We start from the raw sequence: 20,550 nt of genomic DNA, 5'->3' as shown, positions 1-20,550 counted from the left end.
CCCCGCACACACACACACACACACACACACAAACACAAGCACACACATATGTTCGCTGTACCTCTCAGCTCTCGTGAACTGACGACATCATAGGACTTTTGGAGCGTTGTCTGGCAACAAGACGTCCGCGTCATTGTGATGCTGACCGCCGAGACGGAGAATGGACAGCTCAAAGCACACAACTACTGGGCAAGCAATCATTACGGCCCGATCAGCGTTCACCTACACTCGGAACATCGCGCCTCGTTAGAGCCATCTAAGATAAGAGAACACCGTGCACAACGCACGAAGCGGCCAGCAGCACAGCATCGCAATTCGACTGGGTCAAGTCATTCCCCAACTCGTCGCGATAGCGACAAAAGCGAGAACATGAGCCCGAACAGCGAAAGGCCTTACGTCATCGTTCGTAACCTCACCATCAGCAACAGCGCCGAGCCGTTTGCGCGCATGCGAGAAGTCACTCAATTGCATTACACGGGCTGGCCAGATTTTGGCGCGCCGGCGCATCCAACTCACCTGCTCGGTCTTGTCGAGCAGTGCGACGCTGTTGTCCGCGCGTCGGCTGGAGGCAGGAACATCTTGGATCCGGCACCTGCTGACGAACGCCCTGTACTCGTCCATTGCTCTGCCGGCTGCGGTCGAACCGGGACATTCTGCACAGTCGACTCCGTGCTCGACATGCTCAAGAGGCAAATGCGTGACGGCTACCTGCATAACAAGGGCTACGAAGTGGATCGAGGTGTTCGTCAGCCCACGCCGATGGATGTCGATCCTCGCAGCAATCAGGGCTCGTTTTTGTCCAGTCCGACGAAAAGACAAGACGAGCGCTCGTTCTTTGCAAGCGTACCGTCTGGGCGCGAGATCAAGGGCGACGAGTGGCTACACCGAGATGATATTGATCTTATCGAGAAAACCGTTAACGATTTCAGATTGCAGCGCCTGAGCATGGTACAGAGTCTGCGGCAATATGTGCTATGCTACGAAAGCGTGCTCGAATGGCTGGTCGAGCAGCAGTCATCGGTGTAGTGGTTCCATGAACAGACGGGAGCTACGAAGTAGTCATCCGTTTATTTTTTTTTCTTTTTTCTTTCCGTAGTGTGTAAGAAATTAGGAGTGCAGCACGTGTTATAGGGGTACGCGTGGCGTCGGTTTTTCCTGTATCACTTGGTTGAATTGGGTGTGGATGGCACAACGTGGCGCGAGGCCTATGCATTTACTCATGGGGTAGATGGCGTTTGTTGTTTTTTTTTGGATTTTCTTTTTCTTTCTTTTTTCCCGTTATCTTTGGACTCTCTTAAGGTGCATTTGCCAGGTTAGAGGACATGCTTTACGCGCGGAATATTTTACATGCATAAAGGAATCGGCGAGACGCTTACGCAACTCAGAAACTCATGAGTAGTAGGGTATCAAGAGTTCGCTCCTTGGCTGGAGTAACTTCAGAATATATCACGGCCAGAATTCTATTCACAGATTTTTTTTTCCCTTGGTTCAAAGCTGCGCAGAAAACACATTGGATCCAGAGCTGCTTTTAGCTTCAAGGACAGGTGAATAGCACCACCATGATTCTTGTGACCTCGTGTGGATGGATGGCGGTTTTTTTTTTTTTTTTTTTTTTTTTTTTTTTTTTTTCAGTGGGAACCAACTCTTTGTAGCAGGTCGAGGGGTGAAAAGAGATTCCTGAGATAGAATCTGGTAATGTTTATGAACGAGGTCTTCGTTGTTTGTCCTTGCTCTTGTGAAGTAGTGACATCAAAAGCACATGACAGAACGAATGATGGACTTGAGGAAGGGTGAACGTTTTCGCCTTCTATCGCCAAAGGCGTCGTGCCCTGACGCTTCGACCGTCGATCTACTGTTTATGCGAAAGATGCACGGTCTGATCCTGGACGTGTTGCGAAAGACGAACCTGGACAAGACTGTGCCTCGTAGCCACTTCAACATCGGTCGCCGTAAAAACGTCACTCGTGAACTGTGCAAAGCCCAAGAGGAAGTCCAACGTCCTGGTTCCGATCGATCGGGTCCGCTTCCTGGTTGCTCGTCACTTCCAACGCACAGTTCTACGGCGCAGCGTGCGTTGAGCTGGTCAGGTTGCGAAGAGGACGGGAGGCAGGGCGAACATGAGGTAGCTGCGCTCGACAAGTAAGCATATAAAAACTAGGATATCCGTTGAAGCGAGAGGAAAGTATGTCGACCATCTGGCCAAAGCAAAGCAAAGCAAAGCAAAGCAGAGCAGAGCAGAGCAAAGCACGATGTCTCTTTTCCCGTCAACTTGCCTCGCCCCGCCCCGCCCACCCCCCCTCCCTCGCTTCCGTCTTTGGCGTTCTCCCCGCTGTCTTATGTCTCAAAAGCCAAGCGGGATCAGCTTCGTCCAGGAATCAGTTCGGCGCGGTATCTGTGCGAACCTTTATTTTTGTTACAACCAGAAGCTCGTCTGGCTCCAGGCTCCACTGACCGACGCTGGTCGCTAACCACCCTTCGGGTCGGTGGAGGCAACCGAATGGCTGCCTCGTGTACAAGAGTTTTGTCGTCGTGTATTTCCGTCACGCAGACACGAGCATGTCGTCACGGTGTTGACTGTAGGAGGGAGAGAAACGTAGGCTAGCAGGATAGAACAGTGCGGTTAAAACGTCTACAAATCTACGATCCGCTAGTTCTATATCTGCCAGCCCTCTATATACGGACCGCGTCCGTAAACCGTGCTCTTGAAAGGCGAAGTTTTTGCTTTCTTTGTTCCTCTGGTCGTCACCCCACTTTGCTATATATGGCTGAGACCCCACCATCGGGCGCCCGCGGGAGACGCGAGACATGCAGCGTTTTCTGTCTCTGTTGACTGCCGATTTCGCATGCCACCGTCGGCTCATCCGACGACCCTCCTTGCGGTGCCCGTTCCCGGCCTCGGGAAGCTGCAATATGTTTGGTTGCTACGCTGAATTAGCATGCGCATATACGGATATATAAAAGAGAGAGCCACATATATATGTGTATACATGTAACAAGTGTACGAAGTGTTCCGTCGCCTCGTCGAGAGAGAGCCTGTTTTATTTTTTTTTGGGTTTTATTTTTTGTTCTTCTCCCTCTCCTCCCACTCCGAGCATACACACATAACAGAGAAACGTTCCGATGGTTTAGATCCGTCCCTTGCTGTTAGTATTCTGGAGAACTTGTACCACCGCCGTGTGAAATCTCCACCGCCACCGGTCCACGCCGTCGCCGCCCCCGGTTACGTTTCCTTGCCAGAGAGAAAGGGGAGGGAAAATAAATAAATAAATAAAAACGATTTGAAAGCGACACAGAAATGGCCCCCCTCGGCCCCTACAAGCTCGTCACCGTGAACAACGCGCCCGAGCGCGCGAAGAGACTGATCGGCCGCGTGGTCGAGACGGTGAAGGACAGGTACACCATCGTCCACGCGTCAAACATTGAATGTGCGAGCCCTCTCCCCCTTCTCCCCCCCCCGCCGGCGTCAGCCGTCCCTCTTTTTATTTTTGGTTTTGTGCCCTTTTGCACTGACGCGCTTCACCCCGCGCAGCACCCGACCCGGAAGGCGTGAAGAAGGTCGTCTCGGAGATTCAGCCTGACGTTCTTTTCACGGCGTCGATGTGGACGCCGGAGGAGTCGCTGCGCGCTCGCAAGGCCGCGCTGGAGGTCAAGCCGGACATCAAGACCTTTGCGCTGCCCCAGGGCCTGCAGGTCAACCGCGGACCGGACGCCGTCGTGGAGTTCATCGTCGAGAACCTGCCCGGAATCATCGAGGGGGACTTGGGCGTGCTGAAAGAGTAGTCTGACAGTTGGTTTCTTTGCTCAAGTTTGAACATATAAAAAAAAGTTCGATGGTCGCTTGGCATTTCCTCGTCCTAACATGGTGTCGCTTGCCGTGGAGAACGATTCGAGGGTGATGAAATAGCGCTCATGATAGAATAATGAAAAAAAAGATGTGAAGAAATTTGGCTTTTGCAAGTATTAATTTAAATACTACATACTAAGTCGTGATGATAATCCGTCGGGGGAAAAAAAGGACCTTGGGCTACGTTCGTTCCAGCTTTTTTTTATGCAAACATTATCAATTGGAACTCCTGCTTCGGATACGCCAGTGCATGCTTCATCCTGGAGTCTACACTCTGGGATTCGTCGGGCCGAGAAAAATCAAACAAAAAAAACGCCTCTTTCACCTCCCAAAAGACCCAGAGAAAATCCTCGAAACGCCGAGCCAAGCCATGCAGAAAACAGAGTGAACCATCCACACGGCGGGATTCGACTTAAAGAAGGCCAAAGGCGCCGGTGGAGAACCAAGTGAACGAGAGGATTGTAATTGAGATCATGGCGAACATGAAGCCTAAAGCCTGTCTCTCCTTGCCGGACAGTGCGGCACTGCAGGTCGGACAGTTGAACTCTGCAAAATCGTCAGCTTTCCCGTTGTCGAGCACAGGCTCGCATTCACTTACCAGTCCACGGCACGTAGGGCTGTGGCACGTACATGCCGAACATGAACTGATTCACCGTCCCGAGCTCACCCGGATTCGACAGCGCAGTAGCCTTTGCCTCGTCGGCATTCTCAATGAGCAGCGTGTACGTCGCCATGACCAGCTGCGGAGTCGCCTTTGAAGTATACTGGTTAGTGTCCCAGAGCACAGTTTGTGTGGGCTGGTACGACATGTTGGCGGCGATGGTCCATTGCGCACTGGCCGTTGAGCATGTAGCATACACGTTGACGGCCTTGGGCTTGTTGATGATGGAGGTGAAGTTCCACGCAAAGGTTACCCAGTCGCCGATCTTGTAGTACTGTGAGCCAGCGTAGGGATTCGGCGTGATCATCGAGACACCGCCTGCCGGCGAACGTGGGTCTACTTCAGTTGAACTAGCGGCCGCGGAGGATCCTGTTATTGTACCCGACGCCGAGCCTTTCGTTGATCCCGTAGCCTTCGCCGAGTTCGAACCCGTGGCCTTGGCTGTGTCGCTCGACGTTGACTTGTCTGTTGTCTTCGATGTTGTTTTGGCGGTGGTCGTCTGTGAGGTTGCTGCTGTGGTTCCGGCTGTCCGCGAGGTCAGTCCCTATTCGACTCCGCTTGTCAAGTTGCCAACCCACCAGTATCGGTCTGCCGCTTGAATAACCTCTCCACTTGCTCTATACCTTCGACTGCTCTAACAGCCGAATCTTCGAACATTCCCTGCCATGAGAACGCCGCCGACACTCCAGCGAAGAGTGCAAAGACCTGAAGAGGCCTCATCTCGAATGCCTATGTCAATCAAAAAAAAAGGCACAAGACGTCTTCGACACCGGATTAAGGGATGTATCGATGTACGCCGACGTGGTTTGGACTGGTCGATATTCTGAGACTCGGGCGTGCTGCCGTCGCGTGGCTTAGTCGTGACAAGGGGTTCTCTGGTTGTTGTTGTCGAGAGCTGCCGGGCGTTGATACTTCTAACCAGAACGAGTGATGGCCAGAAGAGGGTGACGCCTGACAGACGGGCTAGGCCTGAGAGCAAGAGGTGTCGGAGTGAAGCGTTGACGGTTGGGAGTCTCGCAGAAAGTGTAGCAGGTGAAAGGTAAAAGAGAATCCACAATGCCGGCGTTACAGTTCACTAGACCCAAACAATCTCCTCGAGCAAGGGGAAACCCTATGGCAACGTCACGCTAAGAATACATTTCATTGGCACTAATCTGCTTTTGGGCTTATGCATGCATAAACGCCACTTTTTAAATAGATCTGTTGGCTGACAACCGGCCGCAGGAGAACGGTGCTCGTGCAAAACGACACGCAGTCTCCAGCCGGAAGCGTTGAGGTGCCCATCGAACACGAGACGCTTCGACCGTCTTCGAGAGGGAACGTCCAAGCAGGACCTGCAAGTTGCCTCCACCTCAAGGCAAAGAGGTTTTGCAGCGTCGTCATCACGTGCTATGTCGCCTCCGATGCTGACTCAAGTTGCACAAATGCTCGCTGCTCAAAGAAGAGGCGCAGCCCGAGCCCTTGTCGACTGCGCGATCTTTCCCATTCTTCTGCCCGCTGCATGTCTGATCAGGTCGTTTCAGTGCGCGAATTTGGTCCCACAATCAAGTCCTCGTCCTGCTTGTTCCCCCGAAGCGAACAGGATAGGGCCAGAGCTGTGATTTGCTACTGCTTACAGAGGACCTGGCTCGTACCCCTTAGCAGCTCCTCACAGGCTCAATCTCCGCAATGTCGTAGCACGCGGTTATCCACATAAATACCACCCTTTTGCCGTATACCGTCTTCTCATCTGCAGGATATCTAAAGTCTTTGTGAGGATGTCTCTCAAACGCCTCAGAAGCATCGTCAAGAACAGTCGGTCAGATACGGACACCTCCATGCCCTCGGTAGATGAGAATGATGGCAGCACCGATGCGCTTTTTCTCCAGCTGCCGCAGGAAATCCGGATGCGGATTTACCAGCACGCCTTCTCAAGAACCGCTGTAGAACAATTCAAGGCCCTTCATTTCGGCCCGCAAACCAACTCAGCGAGCGGGCTAATGCTCACATGCCGTCAAATCTACACAGAAGCCGCAGAACTCTACGTGGAAGACACTGTGGTTAGCCTTTGGCCTCAATCTCGCCACGATGCGCTCCCGTACAACAGCTCTGATTTCAAAACAAAGCCTTTTTTGAAAGCGTGGATGATGTCGCGCCATGGCATCGCCGTCAAGGAGCACCCGGAGACCCTTCGACAACTTGAACTTCATTTCACCTTGACGCGAGACACGCGAGCGTTCTGCGAGAAGTTTTTCGAATCAAAGCTGTTGCGCAATCATCACTCCAAGATAAAGCACATCTATTTGAGAATATGCATCTGTGGGGCGCTGCAATGGCTGCACGAAAGCCCCGAAAACGTCATGTCGTTTTGTTTGGCGCTTGAGGCTTTTGCGCACGCCTTCCCTGCACTGGAGCGGATCCATATCCTCTACTGTGGCCAGCAGTGGCCGGTATGGATACAAGCCCTAGGCAACGTCCCATTCCCCGAGATTGCATTTGCTAGGCACGAAGTGAGGATGTTTTCTGGAGCGAATTGGAGTATAAGACGTGCAGATGCTAGGAAGAGAACGTGGTGCCCCACAGTTAGTCGAGATCCTTCACAAGTTCAGCCTCCCGCAGGCGTTGAGGCTCTTCAGTCTGAGGATGAATGTGCATTCAGCGCTGTCATGACGTGGAACCACACAGCTGCACATCCGGGGGAGAGAACGGAGCTGGTTCCGTGGAAGGAAAGATCTATCAGCGTAGACTATTACGATAGCTGGACTGTGTTGAAGGATCGATGTGTGAGGAACAAACCTCATCAGCCCAGTGAGCCTCACTTTGTTTCCAAGTGCAAAACCCGTTCCATTACTCACTGACCATGTGCCTACAGAGTCCGGATCTGAACCAATCGGCCGTTCCAAGTTGACTACGAAACCTACAGGCATTCAAAGAGTTGTAAATCGAGTCAAACACAGCGTAGAAGCGACACCTTTGGGACCCACGTGGGGAATATACAAGTACATTCCAGAAACTAGAGCAGTAGCATCTATGAATCGAGGTTCGCATTGGCGCATGTACTAATGTGCCGAACACGTCGCAGAAGCATAATGGAAGTCTTGGCAAAGTCAACTTTTTTTTGGGTCTATTGTGGTCATAAAAAAAATCACCGGGATTTCCGTGTGACATGCTGTCGTGCCAGCATACCGTTTCCGAACCGTGTCTTATCATAACAAATGTGAATCAACATATCAACAACATCGCCTACTGTTTACTCGTCTTCTCCTCTGCGAATTTCTCCAATGGGTGCTCCGGATTGCTTTTAAGACCTTCTAGAATCTCCTTGTTGTTGTCATCGCTCTGCTTCCCAAACTGACCGCTTGCTGGAGGGTCTTGCTGCTGAGCGCCCGTTTGACGCTCAGGGTCCGGAGACTGACGGCCTTGGTTTGGAGCGGACATTGTGGCTTCTACGATGGCTCTAGGTCAGCAATGATTGTTCCTCTCTCGTGGCTTGATATTGTGTGCGCTGTTTAACGCATCTACAGTCTGTAAGACTCATCCGAAAAATTGAACATACTTTGCTTTGGCTTTGTTAAGGGAGATTAGATCTCCTATGCGAATTAGTTAATCGAATGTTCAGCCTAGTAGGATGCGAGCGTAGAGGCAGGTGAACTTACGTCTTCAAATGTTTTCAGCTTCGATTGGAAACTAAGGAATTTATGCGAAGAATTTTGTGAAGTCTACAGATTGGAATTCAGCTGTCAAGTGTATGATTCTCTATATAATATTGTTCTCATAACTACGTCATTAGAGTCACGTGATAGATCCACACGATAATCAGCAATTTCCAAGACAAGTCGCCCCGAGTGCTATCGAAAATAAAGTGCCTTACGACATGTGGTCTTTGATTAGCACTTCGTGGGTGGGCCGGAAAAAAATAATTGACCCGGGCAATTTTGCTGACGCATGAATGGCTAACTTAGCAGATTTCAATCTCCAACATTGGCATTCGGCGCGAAATAATCAAGACCCAGCAAAGAAAGTTCGCAGACTCTCATCCCAGTCGTGGACATTACCAATGTATCTCGCTACAGCACAAGCGTCGCTAGTGTACGGATTATCAATTATAAATGGGCTTCCTTCGTGATCAGCAACTGTTTGTGGATCTATGTATTTGTACTTGTCGTAGAACCATGGGCACTTCGATTTCAGATCTACGAGAAAGGCCTCATACCCGTGTCTAGTCTCGATAGCAAAGCTTTCGTGCATGTACTTCTCTAGGTCCTTGTCGCCCGTGTGGATGTCGATGTTGAAAAGCCGAAGTTTGCCGTTGCGATTTTCGACTACGATATGATCCAGGCAAAGGTGAAGGCCTTGATGTTCTTTCACTGCATCGAAGATGTATTTCCAGCCATGCTGTCGCTCATTAGACAGCGACAGATGCCCCAAGGCGAGAGACTCCAGCCATGGGCTTGCTTTGATCCAAGCGCTTAGGAGCAAAGCACGAGTCAAACAAGCGTGAAGCTCTACTGTTTTAAGTTCACTTAAGCTTGTAGCTGGCTTTGGCACTTGAAGAAGTCCCGTAATCCCGATATACCCAAAAACGCTCAGGGTTCCAGAGCTGCGCTGGATCAGATCGGCGGTCGCTTCAGCTATTTCAGCAACGCCTACATCTTCCTGTAGTCGATATGGCGTGCTTCGTCGAAGGATGTTTGGACTGATGTGAAGTTCTCTCAAGTTCGAAACGTCCAATTGACTCCAACCCGGCAAAGTGATCCAAGCCTGCTGGCAAGACGTTGCATGGTTGAAATCGATTTCATGAAGTTGTGTTCGTGCTTCTGCTAATGCGGAGACAACGGCAGCGAAGAACTCGTCTTCAACACTCCCTGCCGATTCGAGCCCTCTGACCTCGTATAAATGGTGGTGCTCTCCGGGCCAGATTATTGGATGAGGCCGGTGGTTGCGAGAATCGATCCCCATGCTGCCATAGTCTACGATTATTGTTTGGATTGAGTGACAAAATGGTGCCTGTCCAAGGGCTGAACTCCACCGTTTTTGAAGCTGCTTACTGCGCAAATGCGTCTGAGTGACAAGCGCCGCCATGTGATAAGCTTGAAAGACCTGGTCAAGATCACGCAGATAGATTCCTTGTCGACGATATAAAACTCTCAGAAGTTCCCTATTCATGTGCCAGTTGTACAGCGGCGGAACAAACGTCACATGCCTGACGTGCGGAGCGACACGTTCGAAGGACGTGTTCTTCAAACGCTGAGACTCGACCGGATCTGCAATGAGTTCGACCCGAGCGAACAACGACGCGTTCAGGGATTTCAGGTACGCGAAACGCCTACTGACCAGGCGCAGTGCCTTCAAGACCGGTGGCACATCAGTGTAGCTCAGTAAGCTTGCCACCAGCTGTTCAACGACAAGATCCAGAAGTTCATTTGGTAACGCATGGAGCGGGGGTCGAGCTTGCTGTTCTTTGACATTTCTGTAGAACGTATCGGAGGCATTCATCGAGATAATCGTAGCATGTGTGATAGGCACGAACAGCAGTAAAGTTTCTGATTCCGTTCCCTAGTTAGCTAATCCAGTGCTTTCGCCAAATCAGGTTGTACTTTCAAAGCGGCCGAACCATCTTTTTAAGGTAAAGTCGTCAGTGATCCAAATATGGCCTAGCTTGAACTTGCTGCCTGTTTAGAATGGCATACACAGGCTGCCGAGGGGATGTGAACAAGAGACAATTGGCATGACATTCATTATTACTATTCAGAATATCTCCTCGTAATTGCTTTTGAACTGAGTGGTTTCGAAACGCCAACCGATGCGTGCTGCCTAGCTTTCCCCCAAAATTGCGTTTGAGCTTCAATGCCTTCTAATCATTCCAGTCGTGCTGCCAGCCGTCTTCTTAAAAGATCGAAACTCAGTCTTACACATCCATCATGGCGACAAGAACAGACATTCAGGATATGTTGCGATTTTTGACGACAACAGCGAAGCTGCCTTTGGCAACTGCAATGGGCAAGATGAAGGAGTTATTAGCTGCTGGTATAACACAGTATAGTAACATTTAACTTTAGCGGCGAGACCAGCGGCTAAAGTGTTGTGCAGAATTGAACATGTTACCAAGGCCGACGTTGCAAAGCTGGAATCCATCTTTGGAGACGAGAAGACCGCAAAGCAGGTTCTCAATGCCGCAAAGCGGACGTCAAAGAAGCGAGAGGCTCCATCTGCGTCGTCCACTGCGCAGACCAAAAAACGCACGAAAACTGCTCAAGGAGAGATTCTTTCGCCAGCCGATATGGAAGCTTCTCTCGCCCTCCCGGATCCTGTAACGGACGAGGAAACCTTAGCTAAGACGGTTCTGATCACGAATCGTGCTCCGTTAGTTCTAGCGTTCGCAGTGACATTGCTTAAGTATACTCTACCAGACCAACCTTTAAGCAGCAGGTTGAGTCTAGCTCAAGCATGGTTGAGCGCAAGCGCTAGAGACAGAGCTGTTAGTCTGGGCATAGAATCTGGGAAAAGTGCGGAGGAAGAAGGCTTTGGGCAGGGACAGCCTGTTGTACGGATCATGGGACGTGACGTCCATGTGATGAGACGATGGGGTTATGATCCCACGTCAAAAGGTGATGAGCCAGAAACACAAGCTACTCAATCCACCGCGACCGAAGTGGGAAATTCGCAGGAAGAGCATGTCGAAGCTCGCGAAGCAAAGGAGCCACCTTTGTGGGGTATCGACCTCGAAGCACTTCGCAAATCTGCCACGCAACAAGGCCAAGCTGCTCGCAATAATCTGCCGATACACACACCACAATCGGCGCGAGCCTACCTATTGAAGGCGTTCAACAGCCCTACTGAATCCGCTCCCGAGGAGAATAGAAGCACGTCTAAGAAGGGGCAGAAGACGGCGGATTCGCTCTCGATTGTGGCGCAACGTGAGCGCAACCTTGGACGGCTATTAGGCGCTCTGGACTTACTGTACGAGTCGTGGTCGCCCACGCTGAGCCCAGAAGAGCTCGACAAGAGAACCTGGAATTGGTATGCGTCTGTCCGACCAGAAGTAGCGGACGGCGTTGATGGCTGGGGGGGCAGAAATGAGGTCAGACTCGAAAACATATTAAAGCTCCGGAGGCACGAGAAATGATCGCAATGATGATGATAATGATGTGTTATCCAGTCTTGAGGCTTCCTTTTTCTATCATGATCTTGGACTCCACTGTCGCAGGGCATCGAGGCTATTTAGCACTGCGATTACGTGGCCGTCACGCTCAATCTTCACAAGCCCGTGGTGCTCTTGATCTGCATTCCACTCTTCGTACTTCTTCTCTCTGTCAAGCAACAATCCGTACCACCCGTTGCCCGCGGCCGTCGCGCCCACAGCATCCTTTGCCACATCGTCGCCCACGTGCACCTTCACCGCATCGCGAGGCGCATATCTTGCCGCGTACTCAAAGATCCGCGGATCGGGCTTCTCGGCTCCCACGTCGTACGAGATGATCACGTTCTCGATGTCGCGGCCGTGGCCAACGCTTATGCCGAGTGACTCGAGAACGCTGATGATTCTGTCGTCCGAGTTGGAAATGACGTTCACAATGGTTTTCCCCCACGGCCAATTGGCGTTCTCTGGGATGGATTTCTTGACGATGCGCAGGGCGACGAAGAGCTCGAGCGCGTCGGGGTAGATAGCGTAGCCTTCTTTGTGCGAGAATCGATAGAGCAGCTCTTCAATCATCTGCTTGGGGACTTCTTTTGGCGCATCAGCGATGGCAGTATAAGGTTCGAAAGTGCCCTTGATGATCTGCACTCAGGTTAACATACGAGTTGAAGCACGTTTTTTGTCAACCGCTACGAAAGATTGGCTGCACTTGCATTGGCCCACCATTGACTGGCGTCGAGACCAACTCCTTTACCATAATTGGGATGAATTCTGCTCTCTTCTTTGAAAGCTACATTGCACTTTAGCAGCAGGTCAGGGAGCATCGAACTCGTATCTACATTACCCTTTCTGAACGAGTTCTCTAGGTCAGCTGCCGACAATCCTCGAAACCCATATTTGGCCCCTACAGCACTGTACTGCAGCGGCACGGGCTTTCTCGGGTGGAAAATTGTTCCGAATCTGAAGACTATGAGCATGTACGTGCTGCCGTCAACATTGTGCACATACGCGTCCAGTGTCAGGAAAAGCGTGCGCTTTCGCAACGGAGATGCCATGAACGCGACTACGACGCGGAAACGTTACACATCACAGTGATGGTCCTGGCTGACAGCTCGACAGGTGACGTTGCTTTTGCATTTCTATGCCCCAGAAAATAAAACCCGGCCGCAAGCTCGGGATGAATAACCAAGCGCAGCTGCACAGCGGCAGCACTGGACAGCCGGGTCTGCAGGATCAGTCACGTGACAGAGGTCGAGAAGCTTGGCGCGGATGAGGCTGGCAACTGACGTCAAAGCATCATTTTTTTGCGCGAAGAGCTAGTGGTTTCTGTGTGACGGGTTAGACTTCGACTGGCTTGGGCGCCGAAAGCGGGCTTAGGTAAAAAGTATGACGAGTCGTTCGGGGCGAGTGGTGCACCGAAAAGGAACGCATCAGCTGGGCAACAAAGCAGCTCAGGTTCGGTGAGGGCGCGCGAGGTCAGCACGGCCCCTGGCCTGGCCGAGCTGAGCTTGCCTTACTGCTGGGCTGCAGCCTGCGCGAAGAGCACGTATGGGCAGCGCAGAGCAAGCACATGGACATTGCGTGGCAGCAAGGCAAAGATGGTGCGCAGGCGCAAGAGACGAGCTTCCAGTGGGTCATTGTTTTGGACTCCATTGACCGCTTTGTGATGTTCACATGGGCAAGCGACGGGCTTTGTATAGCATCGGCTGCGCCGCCCGTTCCCTAGGTCCAAAGTAGCTTGCTGCGTCTGATGAGACGCTTGCGGAGAACTTGGAAGGGGAACGGGCAACCCTGAGAACGTACAGCTGGGGGGAGGGGGCAAGGCAGCATCCGCACCGCACAGCGACGTCAACGCGCCGAGAGGGAGCAAATGCGTGAACGGGCTGGCTCATTTTGTGTCGCGAGCGCGAGCGATGGATTGGCTTTAATTTTGTTTTTCGGAACTTCTGGACCGCCGCTACGAGCTCGCAGCGGCCTTGGTTGGGCGTGAGAGAGTGCGCGCGCGTGTCTGTTTTGATGTTCTTATCACCCAGTGACGACCCTGTAGCTAGCGCTGGGAGCCTTGGTGCCTTGCCTCTTTTCCAAAGCAAAGCGGCCGCCCGCCCTCTCATAACAAGAGCGCTCACCAAGTTCCCTCACACTGTGAAAGCAGCCTCTACTCTCCATACAAACCGACTGTCCCCCATACTGCTGCGCTCGCATCTCAGGTATGTACTGGTCTCCGCTACCAAATCCCGTCCGGCGCATACGCTGCATTTTGCCCACCACCATTTTTTTACGCGTTTCCACTGCTTTTTGGCGCGTCTTCCGGCTTGAATTGCTTCGTCATGCCTTCATTTTCCCAACTTCACTCTCCTTCTCACCTACGCCTTCGTCGTCGCCAGTTGCGCCCTCACGCTGGCCTGCGTCTTTCTGATGCTGATCAACCCAACAGGCGCATTTGATTCCATTTGATTTTTCGCGGTCGCAACCACTCTGTAAGTACATTCTGCACCTTTTGCGCCCCAAATTCCGCCTTTGGAGACGTGCTTCGCTTGCGACAACTGCGCGCCGCGTATACGTCCACATACACGCTCTCACTTCTACCCCACGCAATACCTCTTACTTCACAACACTGCCATTGAGCATCGAGCACTCGCTATCTTCGTCGCCTCCTCACTCTGATCACTCATTGTTAGCGTGACCCACCCAAATTCCACACCTAGCACCGTCCAACTTGCTTGCGCGATCAGCCTTTCACCTAACCACGCCTTTCTTTCTCGCCAGCAAGAGCTAACCACAGCCGCGCAACAGTGTAAAAGCAGTCATCATGCCCAAGGAGACCAAGTCCCGCAAGGCTAAGAAGGACGTTGGCGGCAAGCGCAAGAAGGGTAAGTAGAGCTACCACGCGGTTGAGCACGGCCTCGGGACTGACACGACACGTACAGACCCCAACGCGCCAAAGCGCGGTCTTTCTGCGTACATGTTCTTCGCCAACGATAACCGTGACAAGGTCCGTGAGGAGAATCCGGGCATCAAGTTCGGTAAGTCGACGCGTCCTCGTCACGCCCCCTTCTAACACGTATTGACTTGCGCGCAGGTGAGGTCGGCAAGCTGCTTGGTGAGAAGTGGAAGGAGCTCTCAGCCAAGGAGAAGGAGCCGTACGAGAAGAAGGCCATCGAGGACAAGGAGCGCTATGAGCGCGAGAAGGCCGAGTATGCTGCCGCTGTATGTCGCGTCCTTGGATGCCCTTCGGCCATTGTACCACGGACGGCAGTACTGACGCGATGCAAAGGCCGACGACGACGACGACGACGAGTAGACGTGTCCACGTCTTCTCCTGGTCACGAACGAAAACAAAAAAGGGCTCCAGTGCTCCCCACGCGCACATGCTCACATGCGCGTCCCTATATCTTGTTTCTTCATCATCGGATAGCGGATCGGCTTGGATTTCCCATTACTCGAAGCATTTATGAAAACTGGGCACGCAAAAACGACTGCTGGGGCGCGCGACCTTCTACTATTCCCGCTGCTGCTTTCACGATCTGGGTCGTCAAACCATCCACGACCCGCTCTTTCTCAAAGGGTAGACACGCGTTTCACAACCAATTAATGATCTGCTTCACGATTGCTGGTGGAGATTATGTACAACTAGTTTATGCTCAATCAAATGAAGATGCTTTTCGGGTAATCTCTTTCCTTCCGTCGCTGTTTGGCCTTCCCACTTTGCGCTCCTTCTGACTCTTGACATCGTGCGCCTCTTGGGCTCCTCATACAAGATCAAGTCGACGCATCCTCGCCACGCACGCCGTCTCCTTTACGTCGATCAACCCCTCTTCCCGTGAGATTTTGACACGCGTCAACGAACACGAATCACAGTCAAGGCGGCGTTCGATTCGACCGATAATATCAGGTTGCAACAAATGACTCCGCCGTTTTACAAGCGCCTATCCACTTGCCGTGACCGGGTTAAAGGTTAGGGTTGTAGTCCTCGACTTCAACGGCGCCTCGAAGCGTAAGGAACGGGGGGACCTTTCGCCGTGACTTCGGTCGCGAATCCCGCCGAGAGCACGGTCAGTGCCATTTTTGCGTTGCAGAAACCACCTTCGTCCATTTTCACGTTTGGAAGCACAAAATACGTTTGGACTTCCTTTCAGCGGAAACGTGCCGGGGATGGGAGCAGTCGCGAGAAAGCATTGCTTGAATCTTCATATCTTTGTTGCTGTTTTCTTGGTCCTTGATGAACCAGTCGCCTTGTTTAGATTCGACATCGACGCTCCAATGAATTAACCCAGGAAAGGTAATATTGCGCGCCCTCCTTCACAAATCCCAAACAGTCGCCAAGCCATGTTTTTGCTATTTGCACTCAAACAATCGAGGTACATGCTCCTCGTTTTCGCGCTCAACTCATTCCCTCTGAAGCACCACTGTCAACCCCATGATCGCTATCATCGCCGTTTTCAACCATGGATACTCGCTTAGTAATATCGTCACGTATCCGACAAGGGGGACATCTTTATGCGGAGAAACAAAAGCATGTCAGCCAAATATTCGCATTGACAGTTCAACCGAAGGCCATAGATCGTTACTTACAGCCTACTACGCTGCCAATCACGTCTCTCTCACGATTGAGAAAGTTCTGGCCTGCTGCGTACAATTCGGTGTCATCCGCCGCGTTGTTCTGTGTTCGTGTTAACCACTTGAGAATTCGAATATGCTCTCAGAATTGAAGCCTTACGTCGCCCTTTGTCAAAAGATGTAGAGTATCGTCGATGGTGAATCTTCGTATCACACGGTGGACGATGGGAATATCTTTGCCCTGGAGGTTCACTGTCAGATTTGTCTCCATGGAATGCGCCGTGAGCCGTTGCGCTCATGTGAACAAGGGGCTTACTTGGATGTTGTAGACCTGGAGGTAGTTAGCTACAGTGTGAATCGATATACTGAATTGCAAACATACTACTATTTCACCGATTTGCGTGTCCATTCCTCGGTTCCTAGTTTGCTTCGGTTAGCTCTTCCGCCGAGCCATAATTGTCAACCCGCACAGGTTTCGTCAATTCGAGGTCATAAGTCGAGGACATAGCGACGTTTAAAGTATCGGTAGGACATACCAGAGGAACAAAAGGTCTCCACTGCTTACAGCATCAGCAACTTCTTTTGAAACTTAGCAAGTTACCCGTACCGTTCAAAAGCTGGCTCCATTGATCCACTGAGCACGACAACGATCGGACTTGGACTGTTGGTGAAAACACTGAGACCCTGCACTCGGTGAGCGGTTGTAATTCGAGCAAATGATCATCATTCGCGTACTTTCCACATCTACGAACAATCATTAGAAGCTGGAACCATCGTGAGTAAAATTTCTCAGCAGACTCACCATGAACGCCGTGCTCAGTACTAAGCCAAAGTTAAGCACCTTTGCCTAGAAGTTAGACGATCTTCCTTTCTTTTGTTTACCCACACGCCCTTGCGGGATTTACCTGGACAAGCAATTGCCTGGGCTTCATATCCCCTAAGCTGGAGAACATCTTCGATCGTTATAGGAATGCGAAGGAATTATGCGGGCGCGATCGGAACGGTGAGGTTGTTCGGCAGACACTCCAAAGGAGGGCGCGCGATGTACGAGGAAGGATTGGTCTTTCGGTATTGACCTCGATGCTCTGCTGACATGCAAATAGTCGTTGGCCTTGTTAGAGCTTCATGCTCCACGTATTGCTTTGGCTGAAACCCTGCATCGCTGTTGATCCATGCTTGTAGGGCTGATGCGGAGGCTATTCCCAATTTAGGCGGCTTCCGACGTATCTCCTAGATACCATTTGCTCCATGATACGCTTCAGGCTAAAAACTTGCTCAGTATATCGTCAATCTGCTCCCGCTCGTATGCATGGAATTTCCGCAAGCTCCTTTGCGGCCCACAAGCACATGCGAATCGTCATCGAGGGCGCAGCCCCGAGCAAGTGAACGGGCTTGTTAGAACGGCCGCAGGTGCCAATTGCGTTCCTTCCCATTCCGTAGTCATTAGACTCTGTCAGAGTCGGAGGAAATCACAGGACTTTTAGTCTTAGCAGTTTTGGGAGTTGTCTTGGCTTGTTGATCCCGATGACGAAGGAGCGTCTGAGAGCGCGCTTATCCATTTCTACCCAGGTAGATCTTTGGTTTGGGCAGTCGCGCTGGGTAACAGTCTTTTGATTGATATGCATAGGGCATTCACTGCCCCCTTCATTCCTTCTTCAACTCAAGCTGCAGCTGGTTATATTTGAGAAACTTCCCTAAAGTCCATATTGCTTATCATCTCTAATCTATTTTCCCTTTCAACTTCGTAAGTGTAAACCTCGTAACTCCAGCTTTCAACCAGAGAATTGAAACACAACAGCTGGCATAACCATTTATTAACGACTTCCAAACATCTATATAGACGGACTCACGAGGTTCAAGGCGAATATCCAGAGTTCAAATTCATCGGCATCAGCCATGCACGATTTGGCTGACACTATAAAGCCAGAGGATCAGGGCATGCTGGTCAGTGACGGCATTTATTGGCCCGTACTCGTCTTGCACGAGGACATGGTCCCAGAGAAAGCTAGATTGAAGAGAGAAAACGACGACCTGTTGCCCGTCTTTCTCTTCCAGAAGGACGAAATGTAGGATTTCTAAGCACAGCCCTCTGTAGCTCCGCTAACCATTAAAGCCGCTACGTGCAACGGGACGAGATCCAAAAGACAAGCGTTAAAGAGTTCTCAGTGTTATTTGACTTGGCAGGGCATGCCAAAGATAAAACTCTTCAGCAGGCTTTTCACCTGGCAATGCGCAACGACGGTGCGCGGTATTGGAAGAGATATATTCGAGACGCCTGGCTCGCTCGGTCTTTCCAATGTGAAGAGTATGATCCCATTGTGGACTCTGGAAGACTCTACAGTCCCCACAGTTCCCACAGAAAGCGAGGTCGCGATGACAGTATCAATGGAGAGTTTCGAAAGAGGGGTTGTAATCGAATGAAGCGCACCAAGAAAACTTCGGGTTGCGTACACAATTCATCTGAAACTGAAACTCCTGATTCGAGGAACATCAAGGCCAGTAGTATTCCTCCTGGTGCTACGGTGATTGACTTAAGCAATGAAGTGAATGATAAAAGGCATGAAATCTGGACTGATCTAGAAGACGCTCATGTTCTGCGCGAAGAGCAAGCTGTCTCTGATCGAAATATTATTGCTGAAACGCCCCGAAAGAAATCTAATCATCGTACTAAACCGTCCACTGATCTGAATCAACTCTATTCAAGCGGCCATCAATCGGAAAAACGGCTCAAGGAAAAGTCAGTCAAGAACCACTGTGACGACACGCGGACGCGAGATTTCAGACTGCAAGGTCACACAAATAGTAAATCACATCTCTCTAGCCAAACTTCTTCTGCAAAGTTCGAGATTAAATCCCACACTGCTATATTTTCACCAGGGCATAAGACTTCTATGGATGGAGATTTAAGCTCATGCCAACAGAACCTATCTAGTACCAAAAATGATACGAAGAAAAATTGCAGCTCACCGAGGCCCAAAGATAAGGAAATTAGTGCTCACAAATTTTCGGTAACAGAAGACGCCGAAATCATACGTTTTCGGGAGCAAAGTACCTGTTGTGTCTCTTGGCTGGATATTGCAACAGAGTTACAACAAAGATTTCCCTCGACTAAGTGGCTAGCTACGAGCATTAGGTTGAGATATCTGAATTGTCTCAAAGAGGGTGCGCAAGGAGATAAATATACTTCTGCTGAGGCTTGCACCAAAGCTCGAAAGCGTGCACTTGCTTACCTTAAGCGTCAAACTCACCACCTTACTCCAGTCAGAACTGAACTAAAACTAGATGCTCAAGATGATAAGACTACTGAAATAAATACCTGCGAGGATGGTAGAGATGAGAAGAACGAAAACGTTGAGAAAGGTAAATTGGACGGCAATAACTGTAGCATTGACAAGGGCGCTAGGGACGAAGATGAAAACAAAAGCAAATTTGATGTTGACAAAGCGCCAAAATTTTCTCTGTATGTGAAGAGACTCATCTAACTTCCCGGTCTTCTACTTACACAGCGACAGAAATAATAACGATAGGGGATCCACAACTCTAGAAAACGTTAGCAACAACGTGGAGAACGACACGGAAGAGGAGATGATAACAGTAATTATTGGGAAAGAAAAAAAGAAATTTCGTGTTCCTATCACTCGAATACTGGGAAATGTCCTTTTCATCGAGGACGCACAAATAGTGGACGGACTCGGCACTGTTGTGACAGGTGCACGCTGGGCACGCATTACTCCAGATGCATTTTGGCCAGTCTACGAGTACCTCAAATATGGCGACTACCGTCCGCGAATGGTCGGAGATCAGATTGAGGAAGTAGAAGAAGGTGGGCATGGAGGAGAGATCGTCCGCTGTGGGCAGGCTTTCGATATCGCACGTGAGCTGCAGATTGACGAACTTATGAGTCTCGCCTGTCGCAAATTCAGAATCCTTAACAAAGGCCCAGCAGCTGTCATGATGGCAGCTCGCTTAGTTTTCAAACGAGAACCCGATGAGACTATCCATGACGCTCTGATGCGAGAATTGATTCTAGACGAGATTGATTCAAACTATCAGCGGTATTTCAAGCAGCAGTCGAGGGAGATCTTCATCCTGGCTCGCGAAGCAATAGACTTCAAACAAGGGTTATGGAAACGATTGGGCTTAAGGTTCACAAATGAAGCCGGAGAAAAATGAGAGAGAGAGTAGGTTGTTTTCATGAACTTAATGGGAAAAACCGTTGAAATGAGGGATTTGATAAGGTTTTAACTCGGTGGCTCACACCTTACCTCACACATCTCAGGAGAGAACCGAGTATTCTGTAATATTACACAGTCCTTTGCACTCCTCATGCGGCAAAATTGAAAGTAATATGAAGTCAAACAAAGATTTAAT

General features: G+C 50.6%; 11 protein-coding genes across 12 annotated transcripts in view; 6 read left to right on the top strand and 5 right to left on the bottom strand.

Moving 5' to 3' along the window:
- The window catches only part of PV09_01273 (uncharacterized protein), a 3,723-nt gene extending 2,252 nt beyond the window's left edge, over positions 1-1,471 (top strand). The window contains exon 2 of the mRNA XM_016354131.1: positions 94-1,471. Within this exon, the coding sequence (XP_016218226.1) occupies positions 94-1,026 (933 nt within the window). The 3' untranslated portion in view covers positions 1,027-1,471. The remainder of the gene's footprint in view (positions 1-93) is intronic.
- A 1,530-nt stretch (positions 1,472-3,001) lies between these two features.
- Positions 3,002-3,957, top strand: PV09_01272 (uncharacterized protein). Its single transcript, XM_016354130.1, has 2 exons — positions 3,002-3,425; positions 3,530-3,957. Exons 1-2 carry the CDS (start codon positions 3,296-3,298, stop codon positions 3,778-3,780), a joined length of 381 nt encoding a protein of 126 aa, XP_016218225.1. The 5' UTR covers positions 3,002-3,295; the 3' UTR covers positions 3,781-3,957.
- PV09_01271 (uncharacterized protein) lies at positions 3,944-5,535 on the bottom strand. The gene is made up of 3 exons (XM_016354129.1): positions 5,084-5,535; positions 4,443-5,030; positions 3,944-4,390 (listed from the first exon to the last, which is right to left on the bottom strand). Exons 1-3 carry the CDS (start codon positions 5,223-5,225, stop codon positions 4,257-4,259), a joined length of 864 nt encoding a protein of 287 aa, XP_016218224.1. The 5' UTR covers positions 5,226-5,535; the 3' UTR covers positions 3,944-4,256.
- A 335-nt stretch (positions 5,536-5,870) lies between these two features.
- On the top strand, positions 5,871-7,746 carry PV09_01270 (uncharacterized protein). Its single transcript, XM_016354128.1, has 2 exons — positions 5,871-7,292; positions 7,357-7,746. Exons 1-2 carry the CDS (start codon positions 6,263-6,265, stop codon positions 7,545-7,547), a joined length of 1,221 nt encoding a protein of 406 aa, XP_016218223.1. The 5' UTR covers positions 5,871-6,262; the 3' UTR covers positions 7,548-7,746.
- Positions 7,427-8,214, bottom strand: PV09_01269 (uncharacterized protein). The gene is made up of 3 exons (XM_016354127.1): positions 8,141-8,214; positions 8,041-8,074; positions 7,427-7,930 (listed from the first exon to the last, which is right to left on the bottom strand). Exon 3 carries the CDS (start codon positions 7,920-7,922, stop codon positions 7,728-7,730), a length of 195 nt encoding a protein of 64 aa, XP_016218222.1. The 5' UTR covers positions 7,923-7,930; positions 8,041-8,074; positions 8,141-8,214; the 3' UTR covers positions 7,427-7,727.
- A 9-nt stretch (positions 8,215-8,223) lies between these two features.
- On the bottom strand, positions 8,224-10,051 carry PV09_01268 (uncharacterized protein). The gene has a single exon (XM_016354126.1). It carries the CDS (start codon positions 9,978-9,980, stop codon positions 8,487-8,489), a length of 1,494 nt encoding a protein of 497 aa, XP_016218221.1. The 5' UTR covers positions 9,981-10,051; the 3' UTR covers positions 8,224-8,486.
- A 162-nt stretch (positions 10,052-10,213) lies between these two features.
- PV09_01267 (uncharacterized protein) lies at positions 10,214-11,625 on the top strand. The gene is made up of 2 exons (XM_016354125.1): positions 10,214-10,521; positions 10,575-11,625. Exons 1-2 carry the CDS (start codon positions 10,406-10,408, stop codon positions 11,608-11,610), a joined length of 1,152 nt encoding a protein of 383 aa, XP_016218220.1. The 5' UTR covers positions 10,214-10,405; the 3' UTR covers positions 11,611-11,625.
- Positions 11,608-12,919, bottom strand: PV09_01266 (uncharacterized protein). The gene is made up of 4 exons (XM_016354124.1): positions 12,631-12,919; positions 12,467-12,582; positions 12,336-12,412; positions 11,608-12,264 (listed from the first exon to the last, which is right to left on the bottom strand). The coding sequence occupies exons 1-4, from the start codon at positions 12,675-12,677 to the stop codon at positions 11,665-11,667; spliced, it is 840 nt and encodes a 279-aa protein (XP_016218219.1). The 5' UTR covers positions 12,678-12,919; the 3' UTR covers positions 11,608-11,664.
- Positions 12,920-13,743: 824 nt separating this feature from the next.
- PV09_01265 (uncharacterized protein) lies at positions 13,744-15,292 on the top strand. Its single transcript, XM_016354123.1, has 6 exons — positions 13,744-13,829; positions 14,057-14,099; positions 14,416-14,492; positions 14,550-14,645; positions 14,702-14,829; positions 14,897-15,292. The coding sequence occupies exons 3-6, from the start codon at positions 14,432-14,434 to the stop codon at positions 14,921-14,923; spliced, it is 312 nt and encodes a 103-aa protein (XP_016218218.1). The 5' UTR covers positions 13,744-13,829; positions 14,057-14,099; positions 14,416-14,431; the 3' UTR covers positions 14,924-15,292.
- A 330-nt stretch (positions 15,293-15,622) lies between these two features.
- PV09_01264 (signal peptidase complex catalytic subunit sec11) lies at positions 15,623-17,309 on the bottom strand. Its single transcript, XM_016354122.1, has 10 exons — positions 17,085-17,309; positions 16,982-17,020; positions 16,915-16,923; positions 16,787-16,863; positions 16,716-16,736; positions 16,562-16,598; positions 16,496-16,510; positions 16,340-16,420; positions 16,195-16,282; positions 15,623-16,115 (listed from the first exon to the last, which is right to left on the bottom strand). The coding sequence occupies exons 1-10, from the start codon at positions 17,130-17,132 to the stop codon at positions 16,009-16,011; spliced, it is 522 nt and encodes a 173-aa protein (XP_016218217.1). The 5' UTR covers positions 17,133-17,309; the 3' UTR covers positions 15,623-16,008.
- A 151-nt stretch (positions 17,310-17,460) lies between these two features.
- Positions 17,461-20,543, top strand: PV09_01263. Of its 2 annotated transcripts, XM_016354120.1 has the most exons (4): positions 17,461-17,923; positions 18,020-18,245; positions 18,293-19,639; positions 19,692-20,543. In XM_016354120.1, the coding sequence occupies exons 2-4, from the start codon at positions 18,076-18,078 to the stop codon at positions 20,350-20,352; spliced, it is 2,178 nt and encodes a 725-aa protein (XP_016218215.1). In that variant the 5' UTR covers positions 17,461-17,923; positions 18,020-18,075; the 3' UTR covers positions 20,353-20,543. The 2 variants fall into 2 exon arrangements, with proteins under 2 accessions (XP_016218215.1, XP_016218216.1); XM_016354121.1 differs by lacking the exon at positions 17,461-17,923 and having other exon boundaries at positions 17,964-18,245.
- Positions 20,544-20,550: the final 7 nt, after the last annotated feature.

Source organism: Verruconis gallopava (assembly GCF_000836295.1).
Source record: "Verruconis gallopava strain CBS 43764 unplaced genomic scaffold supercont1.3, whole genome shotgun sequence".
Lineage (NCBI taxonomy): Eukaryota > Fungi > Ascomycota > Dothideomycetes > Venturiales > Sympoventuriaceae > Verruconis > Verruconis gallopava.
This window is presented reverse-complemented; position numbering and strand designations above follow the sequence as displayed.

What these genes read in the sequence shown, in the direction of transcription:
- PV09_01272 (XM_016354130.1), top strand. Translation starts at nt 3,296, where the DNA reads ATGGCCCCCCTCGGCCCCTACAAGCTCGTCACCGTGAACAACGCGCCC. An exon ending in CCACGCGTCAAACATTGAAT is followed by an intron (nt 3,426 to 3,529) that starts GTGCGAGCCCTC and finishes CACCCCGCGCAG; the next exon opens with CACCCGACCCGGAAGGCGTG.
- PV09_01271 (XM_016354129.1), bottom strand. Translation starts at nt 5,225, where the DNA reads ATGAGGCCTCTTCAGGTCTTTGCACTCTTCGCTGGAGTGTCGGCGGCG. An exon ending in CAAGCGGCAGACCGATACTG is followed by an intron (nt 5,031 to 5,083) that starts GTGGGTTGGCAA and finishes CCTCGCGGACAG; the next exon opens with CCGGAACCACAGCAGCAACC. An exon ending in GCCCTACGTGCCGTGGACTG is followed by an intron (nt 4,391 to 4,442) that starts GTAAGTGAATGC and finishes ACGATTTTGCAG; the next exon opens with AGTTCAACTGTCCGACCTGC.
- PV09_01270 (XM_016354128.1), top strand. Translation starts at nt 6,263, where the DNA reads ATGTCTCTCAAACGCCTCAGAAGCATCGTCAAGAACAGTCGGTCAGAT. An exon ending in GAACAAACCTCATCAGCCCA is followed by an intron (nt 7,293 to 7,356) that starts GTGAGCCTCACT and finishes ATGTGCCTACAG; the next exon opens with AGTCCGGATCTGAACCAATC.
- PV09_01269 (XM_016354127.1), bottom strand. Translation starts at nt 7,922, where the DNA reads ATGTCCGCTCCAAACCAAGGCCGTCAGTCTCCGGACCCTGAGCGTCAA.
- PV09_01268 (XM_016354126.1), bottom strand. Translation starts at nt 9,980, where the DNA reads ATGAATGCCTCCGATACGTTCTACAGAAATGTCAAAGAACAGCAAGCT.
- PV09_01267 (XM_016354125.1), top strand. Translation starts at nt 10,406, where the DNA reads ATGGCGACAAGAACAGACATTCAGGATATGTTGCGATTTTTGACGACA. An exon ending in TTAGCTGCTGGTATAACACA is followed by an intron (nt 10,522 to 10,574) that starts GTATAGTAACAT and finishes AGTGTTGTGCAG; the next exon opens with AATTGAACATGTTACCAAGG.
- PV09_01266 (XM_016354124.1), bottom strand. Translation starts at nt 12,677, where the DNA reads ATGGCATCTCCGTTGCGAAAGCGCACGCTTTTCCTGACACTGGACGC. An exon ending in AGAGAACTCGTTCAGAAAGG is followed by an intron (nt 12,413 to 12,466) that starts GTAATGTAGATA and finishes AGTGCAATGTAG; the next exon opens with CTTTCAAAGAAGAGAGCAGA. An exon ending in CCAGTCAATGGTGGGCCAAT is followed by an intron (nt 12,265 to 12,335) that starts GCAAGTGCAGCC and finishes ACCTGAGTGCAG; the next exon opens with ATCATCAAGGGCACTTTCGA.
- PV09_01265 (XM_016354123.1), top strand. Translation starts at nt 14,432, where the DNA reads ATGCCCAAGGAGACCAAGTCCCGCAAGGCTAAGAAGGACGTTGGCGGC. An exon ending in TGGCGGCAAGCGCAAGAAGG is followed by an intron (nt 14,493 to 14,549) that starts GTAAGTAGAGCT and finishes CGACACGTACAG; the next exon opens with ACCCCAACGCGCCAAAGCGC. An exon ending in AGGCCGAGTATGCTGCCGCT is followed by an intron (nt 14,830 to 14,896) that starts GTATGTCGCGTC and finishes CGCGATGCAAAG; the next exon opens with GCCGACGACGACGACGACGA.
- PV09_01264 (XM_016354122.1), bottom strand. Translation starts at nt 17,132, where the DNA reads ATGTTCTCCAGCTTAGGGGATATGAAGCCCAGGCAATTGCTTGTCCAG. An exon ending in CCAGGCAATTGCTTGTCCAG is followed by an intron (nt 17,021 to 17,084) that starts GTAAATCCCGCA and finishes TTCTAGGCAAAG; the next exon opens with GTGCTTAACTTTGGCTTAGT. An exon ending in ATCTTTTGACAAAGGGCGAC is followed by an intron (nt 16,283 to 16,339) that starts GTAAGGCTTCAA and finishes ACACGAACACAG; the next exon opens with AACAACGCGGCGGATGACAC.
- PV09_01263 (XM_016354120.1), top strand. Translation starts at nt 18,076, where the DNA reads ATGCACGATTTGGCTGACACTATAAAGCCAGAGGATCAGGGCATGCTG. An exon ending in CTCTTCCAGAAGGACGAAAT is followed by an intron (nt 18,246 to 18,292) that starts GTAGGATTTCTA and finishes TAACCATTAAAG; the next exon opens with CCGCTACGTGCAACGGGACG. An exon ending in AAAGCGCCAAAATTTTCTCT is followed by an intron (nt 19,640 to 19,691) that starts GTATGTGAAGAG and finishes ACACAGCGACAG; the next exon opens with AAATAATAACGATAGGGGAT.